General features: G+C 42.8%; 1 protein-coding gene across 2 annotated transcripts; it reads right to left on the minus strand.

The window, feature by feature from the left end:
* Positions 1 to 7,908: 7,908 nt before the first annotated feature.
* Positions 7,909 to 16,120, minus strand: LOC129845231 (purine nucleoside phosphorylase-like). 2 transcript variants are annotated; one of them, XM_055913128.1, is made up of 6 exons: positions 15,928 to 16,120; positions 13,212 to 13,375; positions 12,366 to 12,469; positions 9,832 to 10,007; positions 9,379 to 9,569; positions 7,909 to 9,072 (listed from the first exon to the last, which is right to left on the minus strand). In XM_055913128.1, exons 1-6 carry the CDS (start codon positions 15,942 to 15,944, stop codon positions 8,855 to 8,857), a joined length of 870 nt encoding a protein of 289 aa, XP_055769103.1. In that variant the 5' UTR covers positions 15,945 to 16,120; the 3' UTR covers positions 7,909 to 8,854. The 2 variants fall into 2 exon arrangements, with proteins under 2 accessions (XP_055769103.1, XP_055769102.1); XM_055913127.1 differs by lacking the exon at positions 15,928 to 16,120 and having other exon boundaries at positions 13,212 to 13,398.
* Between the last annotated feature and the right edge of the window lie 495 nt (positions 16,121 to 16,615).

Consider the following 16,615-nt stretch of genomic DNA (forward strand, 5'->3'; position numbering starts at 1 on the left):
AATACCCATAGTGAATTTTTTTGTGTGGATTTTTTGCAATGTATTGAAAATGAAATAGAGAAATATCTCACTTACATAAGTATTCACACCCCTGAGTCAATTCTTTGTAGAACCTTTGACAGCGATTACAGGTGTGAGTTTTCTGGGTAAGTCTCTGAGAGCTTTCCACACCTAGATTGTGAAAAATGTGCCCATTATTCTTTTCAAAGTTCTTCAAGCTCTGTCAAATTGGTTGTTGACCATTGCTGGACAACCAATTTCAGTTCTTGCCATAGATTTTCAAGTCAAAATCCTAACTCGGCAACTCAGGAACATTCAGTCACTTCTTGGTAAGTGACTCCACTGACTCCAGTGTAGATTTGGCCTTGTGTTTTAGGTTATTGTTCTGCTGAAAGGTGAATTCATCTCCTAGTGTTTGGTGGAAGCAGACTGAACCAGGTTTTCCTTTTGGATTTTGCCTGTGCTTAGCTCCATTCTGTTTCTTTTTTATCCTGAGAAACTCCTCAGTCCTTAACAATTACAAGCATTCTGTCAGGGTTGTGTGCAGCGAAGTAGCAGAGTCAAATGCAGGACACAGGTGTTTGAGCGAAACATAAAACGTTTACTCAAAATCACAGCAAAAATCCACAAAGGGAAAAAACCAGAAATAACAACAACCACTAACGTAACAAACAATCACGGACAAACAGAAATGAAAGCGAGAGGGTTAAATAGGGAACATGATGGGGGAATTGAAAACAGGTGTGGATAATACAGACAAAACAAAACGAAACTGAAAAGTGGATCGATGGCGACTAGAAAGCCGGTGACGTCGACCGCCGAACACCACCCGAACAAGGAGAAGGGCCGACTTCGGCGGAAGTCGTGACACATACCCATAACATGATGCAGCCATCACTATGCTTGAAAATATGAAGAGTGGTACTCAGTAATGTGTTGTATTGGATTTGCCCCAAACATAAAACTTTGTATTCAGGAAAAAAAGTGAATTGCTTTGCCACATTTTTTTCACTATTACTTTAGTGCCTTGTTGCAAACAGGATGCATGTTTTGGAATATGTTTATTCTGTACAGGCTTCCTTCTTTTCACTCTGTCAATTAGGTTACAATTGTGGAGTAACTACAACGTTGTTGAACCATCCTCAGTTTTCTCTTATCACAGCCATTACATCAAATCAAATCAAATCAAATGTATTTATTTAGCCCTTCTTACATCAGCTGATATCTCAAAGTGCTGTACAGAAACCCAGCCTAAAACCCCAAACAGCAAGCAATGCAGGTGTAGAAGCACGGTGGCTAGGAAAAACTCCCTAGAAAAGCCAAAACCTAGGAAGAAACCTAGAGAGGAACCAGGCTATGAGGGGTGGCCAGTCCTCTTCTGGCTGTGCCGGGTGGAGATTATAACAGAACATGGCCAAGATGTTCAAATGTTCATAAATGACCAGCATGGTCAAATAATAATAATCACAGTAGTTGTCGAGGGTGCAGCAAGTCAGCACCTCAGGAGTAAATGTCCGTTGGCTTTTCATAGCCGATCATTAAGAATATCTCTACCTCTACCGCTCCTGCGGTCTCTAGAGAGTTGAAAACAGCAGGTCTGGGACAGGTAGCACGTCCGGTGAACAGGTCAGGGTTCCATAGCCGCAGGCAGAACAGTTGAAACTGGAGCAGCTTCACGGCCAGGTGGACTGGGGACAGCAAGGAGTCATCATGCCAGGTAGTCCTGAAGCATGGTCCTAGGGCTCAGGTCCTCCGAGAGAGAGAGAAATTCACACAGGACACCGGATAAGACAGGAGAAGTACTCCAGATATAACAAACTGACCCTAGCCCCCCGACACATAAACTACTGCAGCATAAATACTGGAGGCTGAGACAGGAGGGGTCAGGAGACACTGTGGCCCCATCCGATGATACCCCCGGACAGGGCCAACAGGAAGGATATAACCCCACCCACTTTGCCAAAGCACAGCCCCCACACCACTAGAGGGATATCTTCAACCACCAACTTACCATCCTGAGACAAGCCCGAGTATCTGCCAATGATGTTGGATACTTTAGCTTGGTATGAAAAAACACACATTTGAACAAATTATCACTCAATATAAGATATTTAGGATAGCTTCGATTTCACTTTTTGCAGTGAGCTACTACATTGTTGTAGGAATGATAAAAGTACTTTATATGAATTTTTATTGTGAGTACTTTTCACCTCTTTGTTTGTGTTTGTTGTCTCCAAAGTTGTTTATTTCAACAATGTGAGATCTCTGTATGGATGAAGACAACCCCAACCTGCCTCTGAGGCCAGGCGACCATCTCCCATTATCTCCACACCACCTCTCTCTTAGAACATGAACTCTCACTACTCCTATCCATACACATCACCTCGACCTGTACCTACACACCACTTCTACAGAGCTATGTATCCCACTGCCATCACCCCACAGCGACAGTGGCGCAACAACTACAGTCCCATCTTCCATCTATCCCAACCCAGCATCAATTCCCCTTCAACCTGGTCTCCAGGAGCACCAGGGGACCTGATTACAGGGTGTTCCACCACTATCATGGACCTTCCCCCCTGCCCTGGTGTAACTATTGACTTATGTCTAACTCATACTGGAACTACCGCCAGTGCCTCTATGCCAACCCTCCTCCAACCAGGCCCCAGAGGTTCCAGAACCAGGTAGGGACTTGCCCCGAGGCCTTCACCCTGAGAGGAGAGCTTCTCTGGGGCAGGCTGGAGAGGGTGTACGGCCACCGCAGGGAACTGCCCGAGTTTGTGAGGGAGGACCTGCTAAATGCTACTTATTTGTTAATGTTCCATCTCATTATTTGAGTAACACACAGCTACCTCAGGCTACTACAGTACTGGAGTCATTCTGGTCTGGTGTTTTCATAAGGTGGTGTGCTACCATGCACTATTATGATTCATCAAGGTGTTCTGTAACACAATCATTAACATTAGCAAGTTTGCTTAAGGGAGGGGATTACTCGTTTTACTGTTTGCTTTGCAGCTACTGTTATAAACTCCTGTCATTTGCCTCTTATAGAACTCCCTGTCATGCAGTTCCACTCCCTCTCATACATAACCCGCTGTCATTCTAACCCAGGACAATACATTTTCCCTCGATGTCAACAAGACAGAGGAGCTGATCGTGGACTACAGGAAACGGAGGACCAAGCACGCCCCAGAACAACAGCAAAAGACCTTGTGAAGATGCTGGAGGAAGCAGGTACAAAGTATCGATATCCACAGTAAAACAAGTTCTATATCGACATAACCTGAAAGGCTGCTCCGCAAGAACGAAGCCACTGCTCAAAAACCGCCATAAAAAACCCAGACTACGGTTTAAAACTGCACATGGGGACAAAGATCGTACTTTTTGGAGAATTGTCCTCTGGTCTGATGAAACAAAAATAGAACTGCTTGGCCATAATGATCATTGTTATATTTGGAGGAAGAAGGGAGATGCTTGCAAGCTAAAGAACACCATCCCAACCGTGAAGCACGGGGGTGGCAGCATCATTATGTGGGGGTGCTTTGCTGCAGTACAGACTGGTGCACTTCACAAAATAGATGGCATCATGAGGTAGGAAAATTATGTGGATATATGGAAGAACCATCTCAAGACATCAGTCAGGAAGTTAAAGCTTGGTCGCAAATGGGTCTTCCAAATGGACAATGACCCCAAGCATACTTCCAAAGTTGTGGAAGTGGCCAAATGGCTTAAGGACAACAAAGTCAAGGTATTGGAGTGGCCATCACAAAGCCCTGACCTCAATCCTATAGAATATTTGTGGGCAGAACTGAAAATGCGTGTGCGAGCAAGGAGGCCGAACACCTTACTCAGTTACACCAGCTCTGTCAGAAGGAATGGGCCAAAATTCACCAAACTTATTGTGGGAAGCTTGTGGAAGGCTACCCAAAACATTTGACCCAAGTTAAACAATTTAAAGGCAATGCTACCAAATACTAATTGAATGTGTGTAAACTTCTGACCTACTGGGAATGTGATGAAATAAATAAAAGCTGGAATAAATCCTTCCCTCTACTATTATTCTGACATTTCACATTCCTGAAATAAAGTGGTGATCCTAACTGACCTAAGACAGGGAATTTTTACTTGGATTAAATGTCAGGAATTGTGAAAAACTGAGTTTAAATGTATTTGGCTAAGGTGTATGTAAACTTCCGACTTCAACTGTAATTCTGACTAGTATGACTAGTCATTGTATTTCTATGTCTGTCATTGATGTTTATGGACTCTGCTCTTTTCTCTGTCATCACCATGATTCAAGGTTCCATGGAACTATCTTGATCAACTCTCTCAGTGGAGAGATAAGACATACAGTAGTTGGGGAAGGGTGTGTAGGTTGGGTATGCTGAATGGTATTACACTATACAGATAATCCTGAATTAATTGTGAATAATGATGAGTGAGAAAGTTAGACAGGGTCAAAGATCATACCCCCAAGCCATGCTAACCTCCCCTGTTATTGTTAATGGTGAGAGGTTAGCATGTCTTGGGGGTATGATCTTTGACCCTCTCTAACTTTTTTCACTCATCATTATTCACAATTCATTCAGGATTATCCGTAATCATGGAAGCATCCATATTAATGTAGAAGTGTTTAGAAACATGGTCTATTCTTATTTATAATGAATATGACTCCAAAATGACACAATACATTATTTAGCATTCATTTCTATTGGGCACAAATAATTACATTACATTTACATTTAAGTCATTTAGCAGACGCTCTTACCCAGAGCGACTTACAAATTGGTGCATTCACCTTATGATATCCAGTGGAACAACCGCTTTACAATAGTGCATCTAAATCTTTTAAAGGGGGGGGGGGGGGTTAGAAGGATTACTTTATCCTATCCTAGGTATTCCTTAAAGAGGTGGGGTTTCAGGTGTCTCCGGAAGGTAATAATAATAATCTGAAACACAACTAAAACAAACTGCAAATGCATCCAAGAAGTTTGTAGAGTCACAAGCTTGTTATGGGAATATGGGACCAAATACTAAACGTTTAAGTACTATATTTATACTAATTTTTAATGGTGTCAATAATATATATATATATTTTAAGTATTACTTGTTAAACAATAATTCCACCATTATTTTGAGCATACAATATAGCTAATTTTTTTATGATTTATTTTAAACAGTCATTATTTCTCATCTTTATCAAGGGTGTCAATAATTTCAGACCCCACTGTAAGTGTCACAGATTATTTTACAATAAATTAATGTTTGACTGTCAATTATAACCATTGCCACAGTGTTTAAATAAAAAATCATTATAATAAGATTGTAAAGATTAATGAGACATACAGTGTATTTTCTGAACAGGACATGTTTATTTATTTACAAGTTATCTATAAATACAAAATACATACCCAGATTACAGACCTCAGCAGTTTATAACATCACATAAAGCTCAATTGTAATGTGCTGACTACTGTACATGTTATCTACAGAAGTGAAGAATAATTATTTTATTTGAAACCACAAATTTTCCATGGAAAGTCAGAGAATCAATTTTCCTCATGTAAAAGTATAGATGCTGTCTTGTTATCCTGATAAGCAGTGCCTTGTCGAAGAACTGAGCATCTCCATCTCCTCTCATTCTCCTCCCATATTGTGTCTTCCTCAGCTTCTCTCTCCATATAGGCTTTAACACCTTTACAATCCTATAAAATGGCTTCTGTAATACTTGTTTTCTTTCAATACCCCTTTCATGCCGAGGTGAAAAGCCGGCAACTTTACCATGCCGTTAACTTTTTACCGCCTTTTCTTTATATCTGAAAGGTATTTCTGTTAATTAACAAAACATGTACCCTTTATAGTGGTATTATGTTTAAAAGTCCCGCCAATGCCTCAGTGTAAAACGTTAGCTTTCATCTTACCGGTTTTGGCACCCATTAAATCATGAACATTATATTGTGGTCCGACATCAAACTTGTCCATTTCAATCACAAAGCTTCACAGATATGCTTTTAATGGATTTATTATCTCCATTTAAATATATGTAGTTCTGTCCTTGAGCTGTTCTTGTCTATTGTCACAGAAACGCTACGGCATTTAGCCTGGGGGAACGCACCAAACGCGTCTCCCATTTCATATTTGTATCTTGACCTTATATTTAGCTAATAAATGGTGGGTTCAATATGCATACGTTTTTCTAATTTATACAACAAATCACTAGTAGGCTATTTGTCTTAAGCCAAGATAACTGGTAGGGAGTTTGAAATGAAAGAAAGCATGCACTGGTGTGATCACATTGGCTGGTGATGACAAATTTACTGCAGTATTAGGCCTAATAGTTAGCCAGCGGAATGATGGGTCAACAAGAATGAGCTTCTTCAGCTACCCATTGCCTCCCTTTTCCAGATGAGCCTGTGTGCAATTAAACAAGCCACATCGCCATTCCTCTTCTCCTGGAGTGGCAAAAGGCTATCAGGTTACAATACTTTGTTGGATATTTATGCATGTCTTTGAATATTTAGTGCTATTTAGACTGTCTGCTGTCCAAGGTTACTAATAAAAAGCAGTTGGCGAGGACGTTTGCTATCAAGCTATCAATGTGCATGAGATCTAGCAAAGCCGAGTGAGGGGAGGAAAAAAGTATGAAACGTTGATCGAAAAAGCAACTTTCTCAAATGGTCCTACAGAGGTTTATCCAGGTCACATGTTTTATTTCTTTATATTATCGGATTCTAAGGTTTCTAAACCACATACAGTACCTTCAGAAAGTATTCATACCCCTTGACTCTTTCCACATTTTGTTACGTTACAGCCTTGTTCTAAAATGTATTAAATATTTGTTTTGTTCAGCAATCTACACAAAATAGCCGATAATGACGAAGCGAAAACAGGTTGTTATACATTTTTTCACATTTATTAAAAATAAAAAACAGAAATACTTGAAACATGAAAAGACCCCTAAAGACTCTCAGACCATGAGAAACAAGATTCTCTGGTCTGATGAAACCAAGCCTGAATGCCAAGTGTCATGTCTGGAGGAAACCTGGCACCATCCCTACGGTGAAGCATGGTGGTGGTGGCAGCATCATGCTGTGGGGATGTTTGTCAGCGGCAGGGACTGGGTGACTAGTCAGGATCGAGGCAAAGATGAACGGAGCAAAGTACAGAGAGATCCTTGATGAAAACCTGCTCCAAAGCGCTCATGACCTCAGACTGGGGCAAAGGTTCACCTTCCAACAGGACAACAACCCTAAGCACACAGCCAAGTCAACGCAGGAGTGGCTTCGGGACAAGTCTCTGAATGTCCTTGAGTGGCCCAGCCAGGGCCTGGGACTTGAACCCGATCGAACATCTCTGGAGAGACCTGAAATTAGCTGTGCAGCAATGCGCCACATCCAACCTGACAGAGCGTGAGAGGATGTGCAGAGAAGAATGGGAGAAACTCAAGGTGTCTGAATACTTTCCGAATGCACTATACAAGCACCTACAAACTCAAAAAAATGAGGGCATGGGCTCTTTTTCAATATATATATATATATATCTTTGTTATATAACAGCAGTTCCACACATTCCCCTGACACTCAAGTTACTATAAAAATGTGTGCTAACTCTGATCAGGGCAGGGGAATTTAAGTGTGTCTTATCTGTGTAGCCCTTTCCTCCAGTCAAATGACGTAGTAGCCTCATGGGTGGAATGTTATTATGTTCTTTATTTTTATATAACCGCAGAAAATCCTGTGTTTCTTTGTCAATCAGTTTTGTTATATTTCAGTTGTCTGTGATGTATATGAAGTGTAATATTGCCTACTTTGTCTTTACAGGCAACATACCGTAAATCTTGTGTGAATTATGATTTCGGCCACAGGAAAATGACATAACACAATTCTTTCAGAATTCAATGCTTTTTTATTTGATAAAACATTTGATTGTCTGTGCAATCCGTACCCAATATTAGACAAACGTTGACTAACAATATACAATTGAAATAGATTGTACTTTACATGAATGAAACCACCATATAAATACATAAATATGAATGTGCACAATTATATGAATCTATGTAATTCTCTGAATATGTGACATATTGATTTGTAATACATAATAATTAATCATGAATAGAGCTGCATTATAATCTTTCACTTTTATTATCTGTGAACAAGTATTAGCACACAAAGATTAGTTAATACAGCTGAAAAATAATAAGTTAAGTTATCAGTTTGAGAGTGCCGGTTTTTCACACCAAATACAAAATATACCACAGTTAAACCTCAGTAGTGATATCACAAAATACAAATGAGAGTATTTTTATTTGACCTTTATTTAACTAGGCAAGTCAGTTAAGAACAAATTCTTATTTACAATGACGGCCTAGGAACGGTGCCTTGTTCAGGGGCAGAATGACAGATTTTTACCTTGTCAGCTCGGGGATTTGATCTTGCAGCCTTTCAGTTACTGGCCCAATGCTCTAACCCCTGGGCTACCTGCCGCCCTGAATAAAGTATAAAGTTACACAAATAATTTTGTACATTTACACACAGAACAGATTACATTATTGTTGATTTAACCCAAGCAATATTCAAGTCACTGACACGGACACCATGCTTGCATAATAGGCCTACTGTAGCTGCAAGAGTTTGAGTGATTTTGACTAATCTTTTTGGGATCCTTGTTGTGCATCCGAAACGGGCACCCAATAGTCCACTACTTATAGGGAATAGGGTGCAATGGGCTCTGGTCAAAAGTAGTGCACTAGGGAATAGGGTGCCATTGGCCGGGTCGCTGTTGAATGTTTTCATCATGACGAGCGAATTGGAAAGGTTTCGGTGTAGCTTCGCATCTTGCTGCTCTCTTCAGTTCAAGTCGTGTTGTTGTTGATGTCCATCCGGCTGACCAGCTCTGTGACCAGCATCTGCAGCGTTTGCGAGCGCAGCTTGCTGACCTCCAGTACAGCTTCGTGGTTGACAGACTCTGTGTCGTTGTAGCTCTTCACCACCTTGTTGGTGATGAGAGAGAGGCCGAACACCCTCATGCCACAGTGGGTGGCTACCACCACCTCTGGTGCTGTGCTCATTCCTATGAGGAGGAGAGAAGCGGAGAGAAGGAAGATGAACACCTACTGCTACTCACATAATATTATAATGCATTAGAATGGACACCTAGATTTTTATGAACGGACAATATTATTATGTACAAAGCACACCTCAGACACACCTCACACCTCAGACAGATTTTGCCCCAAAATTATATCTTATCATGGCACCAATCACCAACCACTTTAATTGACAAATCTATCTAGAATGCATTGTTGGCATGAGAGCAAAACCGATCTGGGTCCAGGCTAGAATCTATCTGGGAGTGAACAAGCTCTAGATCTCTTACCCACAGCGTCCACCCCTAGTCTGTGAAGGAGTCTGGCCTCTGCGATGCTCTCAAAATTGGGACCTCCCACCATACAGTAAACCCCCTCCTGGACGAACTGAGAGACGCCCATGCTTTTACAGAGGTCAAAGGCTATCTTCCGCAGGTCCTTGTCATACACACCAGACATGGGAGGGAACCGGGGACCAAACCTGGTCAACACAAGACAACAATGTTCAAATTCAAGAATTGTGATGAATATGAATGTGATTGTCCATCTATGAAGCGGAATAAAGAACACCAAGCAATGATGGGCTCTATTGCAGCGTGTAGGCTACTGAACCACAGCACTGAAGGGTCACAAAGCACCAAAGGCTCTTTGGAGTTGTTTCTGGTATTTCGGAGTTGTCTGTGGTAATTAGTAAATAGGACCTAGTGAGAACCACTGACACTAGACTAGAGGATCTCACTCACTTGTCATCATTGGGTCCGTTGAGGGGATTGAGCCCGGCCAGACCAGGGAAGTTGATATGATCTTTGATGATCATGATGTCCCCAACCTGGTAGCTGTCTGCCAGTGAGCCTGCTGCATTGGTCACTATCAGGGTCTCCACCCCCAAGAGCTTAAATACCCGCACGGGAAAGGTAGTCTGTGTGACAGTGGGAGAGAGACAGAGAGAGAGATTTTTGCACTTTGTTATAACACTGTACATAGCCATAATAGGACATTTGAAATGTCTCTATTCCTTTGAAACTTTTGTCAGTGAAATGTTTACTGTTCATTTTTTATTGTTTATTTCACTTTTGTTTATCATCTATTTCACTTGCTTTGGCAATGTAAGCCTACACTACATGGCCAAAAGTATGTGGACAAGCCTTTAAATGAGTGGATTCAGCTATTTCAGACACACCCGTTGCTGACAGGTGTATAAAATCAAGCACACAGCCATGCAATCTCCAGAGTCAAACATTGGCAGTAGAATGGCCCGTACTGAAGCAAAGCACCAAAGGCTCTTTAAAAGGCTCAATGACTTTCAACGTGGCACCGTCATAGGATGCCACCTTTCCAACAAGACAGTTCGTCAAATTTCTGCCCTGCTAGAGCTGTTCCGGTCAACTGTAAGTGCTTTTATTGTGAAGTGGAAACCTCTAGGAGCAACAACGGCTCAGCCGCGAATTGGTAGGCCACACAAGCTTTCCATGGCCGAGCAGCTACACACAAGCCTAAGATCACCATGCGCAATGCCAAGCGTTGGCTGAAGTGGAGTAACGCTTGCCGCCATTGGACTCTGGAGCAGTGGAAACGTGTTCTCTGGAGTGATGAATCACGCTTCATCATCTGGCAAATCTGGGTTTGGCGGATGCCAGGAGAACGCTACCTGCCTGAATGCATAGTACCAAATGTAAAGTTTGGTGGAGGAGGAATAATAGTCTGGGGCTGTTTTTCATGGTTCGGGCCCCTTAGTTCCAGTGAGTGCTACAGGGTACAATGACATTCTAAACGATTCTGTGCTTCCAACTTTGTGACAACAGTTTGGGAAAGGACATTTCCTGTTTCAGTATGACAATGCCCCATGCACAAAATTAGGTCAATACAGAAATGGTTTGTCAAGATCGTGTGGAAGAACTTGACTGGCTTGCACAGGGCCCTGACCTCAACCCCATCAAAAACCTTTGGGATGAATTGGAATGCCGAATGCGAGCCAGGCTTAATCGCCCAACATCAGTCCCTGACCTCACAATGCTCTTGTGGCTGAATGGAAGCAAGTCCTCGCAGCAATGCTCCAACATCTAGAGCAAAGCCTTCCCAGAAGAGTGGAAGTTGTTATAGCAGCAAAGGGGGGACCAACTCCATATTAATGCCCATGATTTTGGAATGAGATGTTTGAAAGAAGGTGTCCACATACTGGAGCCAATAAAGCCCTTTGAACTGAACTGAATTGAATTGAGAGATAGAGAGAGATGATCTGATGGAGAAAGGTAGAGAGTTAAACTCAAAACAAGGTGCAATACAGCACAGCTTCAGTAAGCCTAAAGTGGGTCTACATATCCACTTGAGTAACTGCCTGAGCCTAGAGCCGACTTTATAAAACCTGGAGTTGCGCAAGAAAGACAATAGAAGCATTGAATGGCGTAATGTTGAATTAGCGTGCAAGTGAATTAGCCATGTGATGCAGGTCAACGTGATCACCCAAGGTCGGATGCTGTGACTCATTGGGTGTGTCTCAAATGGTGCTTATAGTGCACTACCACATGGCCTCTGGCCAAAAGTAGTGTATTTGGGGCACAGTCATGGACGTGCTAACAGTTAGCTCCAACAGTACAGTAATATCTAAGAATTCACAACAATACACACAAATCTGGTGAGTGAGTTAGTGAGTGAGTGAGATGGTGGTCAGCCAACCACTGCCTCCCAGTGAGTGATCAGCAGCCCCAGTCACATGGGCCTCATATGCTGCAGATTACTCCCAAGCCAGAGCCCAATGGAGAAAGGAAGACAGACCAGCTACCCTACCAGCTGCTGTTTCATAACCAGATTAGAGCTACACAAGTCCCAGGCATGCCCTGTTCATTGCAACCCTTGACTATGAGCCTTTCCTTCACTTTGGATCATAAATGATGTTGAAATGCAACACAGCATGTCAAAATCATCTAAACAGTAAAACAAATACAGAGCTGTGGGAGAGTGTTGAGTCCCACTGTATCTCATAGCCTTCAAAGGTCCTGATGAAGACCTGGCGGGACTAAACGTCATGCTTTTATTTTTCAAATAATAATACACGTCTGCAAGAAATAACTATTATAGTATTAGTTCTTTCTCTAGTGTTTCTCTATAATCGTGTCCTTTAATGGTATTTACCCTGGGTCAAATGAGAGCAGGATATTAGAATGGTGTGTTTCTTGGTACTAAATTTGCTCCCTGAGTTACAGTGACAGTCTGTTTAGGGGATGTGGGATGTGCATTAACACTTGTTTCTCAATACTTACCACTGTGATCTGGTACTGACCTTACAGAGTGAGTGTCCCTCATACATGTGGAAACGTCCCTGCATGCAAACACACGTCTTCCCTTTCAGCTCCCCAAACACCAGTCTCCCAGCGTGTCCTTGCACTGTGAAGCCACACACACACACACACACACACACACACACACACACACACACACACACACACACACACACACACACACACACACACACACACACACACACACACACACACACACACACACACACACACACACACACACACACACACACAAACAAAGTCAGTTGTTACATAAACAACAGTCAAAAAACACACCTTATACAACGCTGTTAAACTTGTTCCCTATGTTTAAAGTTTAATGCTGGTTTATTTACATGACAAAGATTCCAAGTTAGGATGGCCATTTGTCAGGATGGCCAAAGTGGTCAGCATAGCCATTTGTGGTGTTTTAGGGTGGTTGTGTTGATCGTTAATATTATACTGCATGCTACGATCTTATTGTAACAGGTAGCCTAGCGGTTAAGAGAGTTGGGCCAGTAACAGAAAGGTCACAGGTTTGAATCCCAGAGCCGGTAAGGTGGAAAATTCTGCCCTTTACCCCCAACAACAACTGTTCCCCGTGCGCCAATGACGTCGATTAAGGCAGCACCGCGCACCTCTCTGATTCAGTGGGTTGGGTTAAATGCGGAAGACACATTTCGGTTGAATGAATTCCCTTCCCAATCAATGTACTGTATGTTACACAAACTTCTGCCACTGGTAATGTCAATATTCCCGGCCCCCAACTCTCTCTTTCTACATCTCTCCATTTATTTGTCTTTCTATCTCACCATCTCTCTCTCTATTTATCTTTCACTTTCTCTCACCTGTGCTCTGTGGGAACCCAGGGATGTCGGAGTAGGGGAAGGAGTCCTGGCACTTGAGAGCGTCAGCTAGCATGCCCAGTCCGGAGCCACAGATGATGGCCACTTTGGGCCGGTGCTGCGTCTGAGACAGGAGCCAGCTGGCTGTCTTCTGATAGTCATCATAACTGAAGGAGGAAGTGGAGAACATTGTGACTCACACTGTCTAGAGGGAGCTCTGGGTTCAATAACTCCTGTCTAGAGGGAGCTCTGGGTTCAATAACTCCTGTCTAGAGGGAGCTCTGGGTTCAATAACTCCTGTCTAGAGGGAGCTCTGGGTTCAATAACTATCCTGTCTAGAGGGGGGTCTGGGGACAATAACTATCCTGTCTAGAGGGAGCTCTGGGAACAATAACTCCTGTCTAGAGGGAGCTCCGAGTAAAATAACTATCCTGTCTAGAGGGAGCTCCGAGTAAAATAACTATCCTGTCTAGAGGGAGCTCCGAGTAAAATAACTATCCTGTCTAGAGGGAGCTCTGGGGACAATAACTATCCTGTCTAGAGGGAGCTCTGGGGACAATAACTATCCTGTCTAGAGGGAGCTCTGGGGACAATAACTATCATGTCTAGAGGGAGCTCTGGGGACAATAACTATCCTGTCTAGAGGGAGCTCTGGGGACAATAACTATCCTGTCTAGAGGGAGCTCTGGGGACAATAACTATCCTGTCTAGAGGGAGCTCTGGGGACAATAACTATCCTGTCTAGAGGGAGCTCTGGGAACAATAACTATCATGTCTAGAGGGAGCTCTGGGTAAAATGACTATCCTGTCTAGAGGGAGCTCCGAGTAAAATAACTATCCTGTCTAGAGGGAGCTCTGGGGACAATAACTATCCTGTCTAGAGGGAGCTCTGGGGACAATAACTATCCTGTCTAGAGGGAGCTCTGGGGACAATAACTATCATGTCTAGAGGGAGCTCTGGGGACAATAACTATCCTGTCTAGAGGGAGCTCTGGGGACAATAACTATCCTGTCTAGAGGGAGCTCTGGGGACAATAACTATCCTGTCTAGAGGGAGCTCTGGGGACAATAACTATCCTGTCTAGAGGGAGCTCTGGGAACAATAACTATCATGTCTAGAGGGAGCTCTGGGTAAAATGACTATCCTGTCTAGAGGGAGCTCCGAGTAAAATAGCTATCCTGTCTAGAGGGAGCTCTGGGGACAATAACTATCCTGTCTAGAGGGAGCTCTGGGTAAAATAACTATCCTGTCTAGAGGGAGCTCCGAGTAAAATAACTATCCTGTCTAGAGGGAGCTCTGGGGACAATAACTATCCTGTCTAGAGGGAGCTCTGGGGACAATAACTATCCTGTCTAGAGGGAGCTCTGGGGACAATAACTATCCTGTCTAGAGGGAGCTCTGGGAACAATAACTCCTGTCTAGAGGGAGCTCCGAGTAAAATAACTATCCTGTCTAGAGGGAGCTCCGAGTAAAATAACTATCCTGTCTAGAGGGAGCTCCGAGTAAAATAACTATCCTGTCTAGAGGGAGCTCTGGGGACAATAACTATCCTGTCTAGAGGGAGCTCTGGGGACAATAACTATCCTGTCTAGAGGGAGCTCTGGGGACAATAACTATCATGTCTAGAGGGAGCTCTGGGGACAATAACTATCCTGTCTAGAGGGAGCTCTGGGGACAATAACTATCCTGTCTAGAGGGAGCTCTGGGGACAATAACTATCCTGTCTAGAGGGAGCTCTGGGGACAATAACTATCCTGTCTAGAGGGAGCTCTGGGAACAATAACTATCATGTCTAGAGGGAGCTCTGGGTAAAATGACTATCCTGTCTAGAGGGAGCTCCGAGTAAAATAGCTATCCTGTCTAGAGGGAGCTCTGGGGACAATAACTATCCTGTCTAGAGGGAGCTCTGGGTAAAATAACTATCCTGTCTAGAGGGAGCTCCGAGTAAAATAACTATCCTGTCTAGAGGGAGCTCTGGGGACAATAACTATCCTGTCTAGAGGGAGCTCTGGGGACAATAACTATCCTATCTAGAGGGAGCTCTGGGTAAAATAACTATCCTGTCTAGAGGGAGCTCCGAGTAAAATAACTATCCTGTCTAGAGGGAGCTCCGAGTAAAATAACTATCCTGTCTAGAGGGAGCTCCGAGTAAAATAACTATCCTGTCTAGAGGGAGCTCTGGGGACAATAACTATCCTGTAACAGTCCCCTCGATGACAATTTAGTTCCAGTACAAAAAGGGGTATATTTTAAGACAAAAGGTCACATACTGGAATGTCTTGCAATCCAGACCACATGTGATTTTACTTAACATACATTAAGGGTGTATAACACAGGGTTAGGGAGGGTCAATTAGAACTGAAGTCATTCAATTCAGGAAATTATTTGAATTGATGATTAGAAAATGTAAAAGCTTTTAAAAAAAATGCTTCTCCTTTTCACTTTATTGAGAAGTCATTGTATATCATATACTTAGATACATTTCTTTCAGTATGAGTGAGATGTTCTGTTGTCTGTCAGACCATAAGGGTTGCCTTACAGAAATTCATTTTGCCATAACACTGCCGAAGAGGTATTCATTTGTCTAACCTAAGCGGTAAGGATCTTCATAACCACATAAGAGATAGATATACTTATAAGAGATCGATTTAATCCTGTAAAAAAAATATGGACACCGGAAAACGCAATGAAAAAGTTAAGAGAAAAGCAACGACTTACCAGATCTGATCTTTCATTTTGAAGGTTATGTGGTTGAAATAGGTCTTGCCCAATGATGTAGGTCTTAAAACACAGCTCAATGTTGATGCTGTGATATTTGTTAAGATGTGGGATCTCCCCCTAGATGATATAACAGAGTACTAGGTATAGACACTGCCGTATAGACACAGTGTTGTGTGAATGTCACAGTCTCTTTGGCTGCAGTTAAATAGACTCTGTGACAGTTCCAGAGTAGTCACATGGTCACTGATTGGTCATAACCCTGCCATGGCCAATAGCATTAACAAATAAAATACTCTCTAGTAGAGAGGTGTGTCAGGGGGTTGTGTGCGTAAGGGCCAAATTGTATTGAAGCTCCACATTGAGTCACTTTGCTCCTGCATAATTCCTTTGGCTCCGTTTTGGGTCAAGCCTGTCTGTGTAATTCTGAGTTAAGATGGTGATGCTGTTCACGTTTTGTGTTCCCCTCCTAATCAGATCTTGTAGTGGACCAGCTAAAGTTATAGTCTGGCTAATACCTAACTCTCACAGTCTCCCTGCGCTGTGAGTCACGTGGGTCGTGTCAGCCAGGCTACCAAAGTTGGGAAATATTTTTGAAGGTATTGTTCGCCCTCCAGCTGGCTATGTAGCAATTAGCCTGTGGACAAGGTTAGTTAATAACAGATTCTAGGATGGTGTACACCCCCAT

Source organism: Salvelinus fontinalis, chromosome 3, assembly GCF_029448725.1.
Source record: "Salvelinus fontinalis isolate EN_2023a chromosome 3, ASM2944872v1, whole genome shotgun sequence".
Taxonomy (NCBI): domain Eukaryota; kingdom Metazoa; phylum Chordata; class Actinopteri; order Salmoniformes; family Salmonidae; genus Salvelinus; species Salvelinus fontinalis.

What these genes read in the sequence shown, in the direction of transcription:
- LOC129845231 (XM_055913127.1), bottom strand. Translation starts at nt 13,398, where the DNA reads ATGTTCTCCACTTCCTCCTTCAGTTATGATGACTATCAGAAGACAGCC. An exon ending in AGGGACACTCACTCTGTAAG is followed by an intron (nt 10,008 to 12,365) that starts GTCAGTACCAGA and finishes ACTGTCACACAG; the next exon opens with ACTACCTTTCCCGTGCGGGT. An exon ending in ACTAGGGGTGGACGCTGTGG is followed by an intron (nt 9,073 to 9,378) that starts GTAAGAGATCTA and finishes TCCTCCTCATAG; the next exon opens with GAATGAGCACAGCACCAGAG.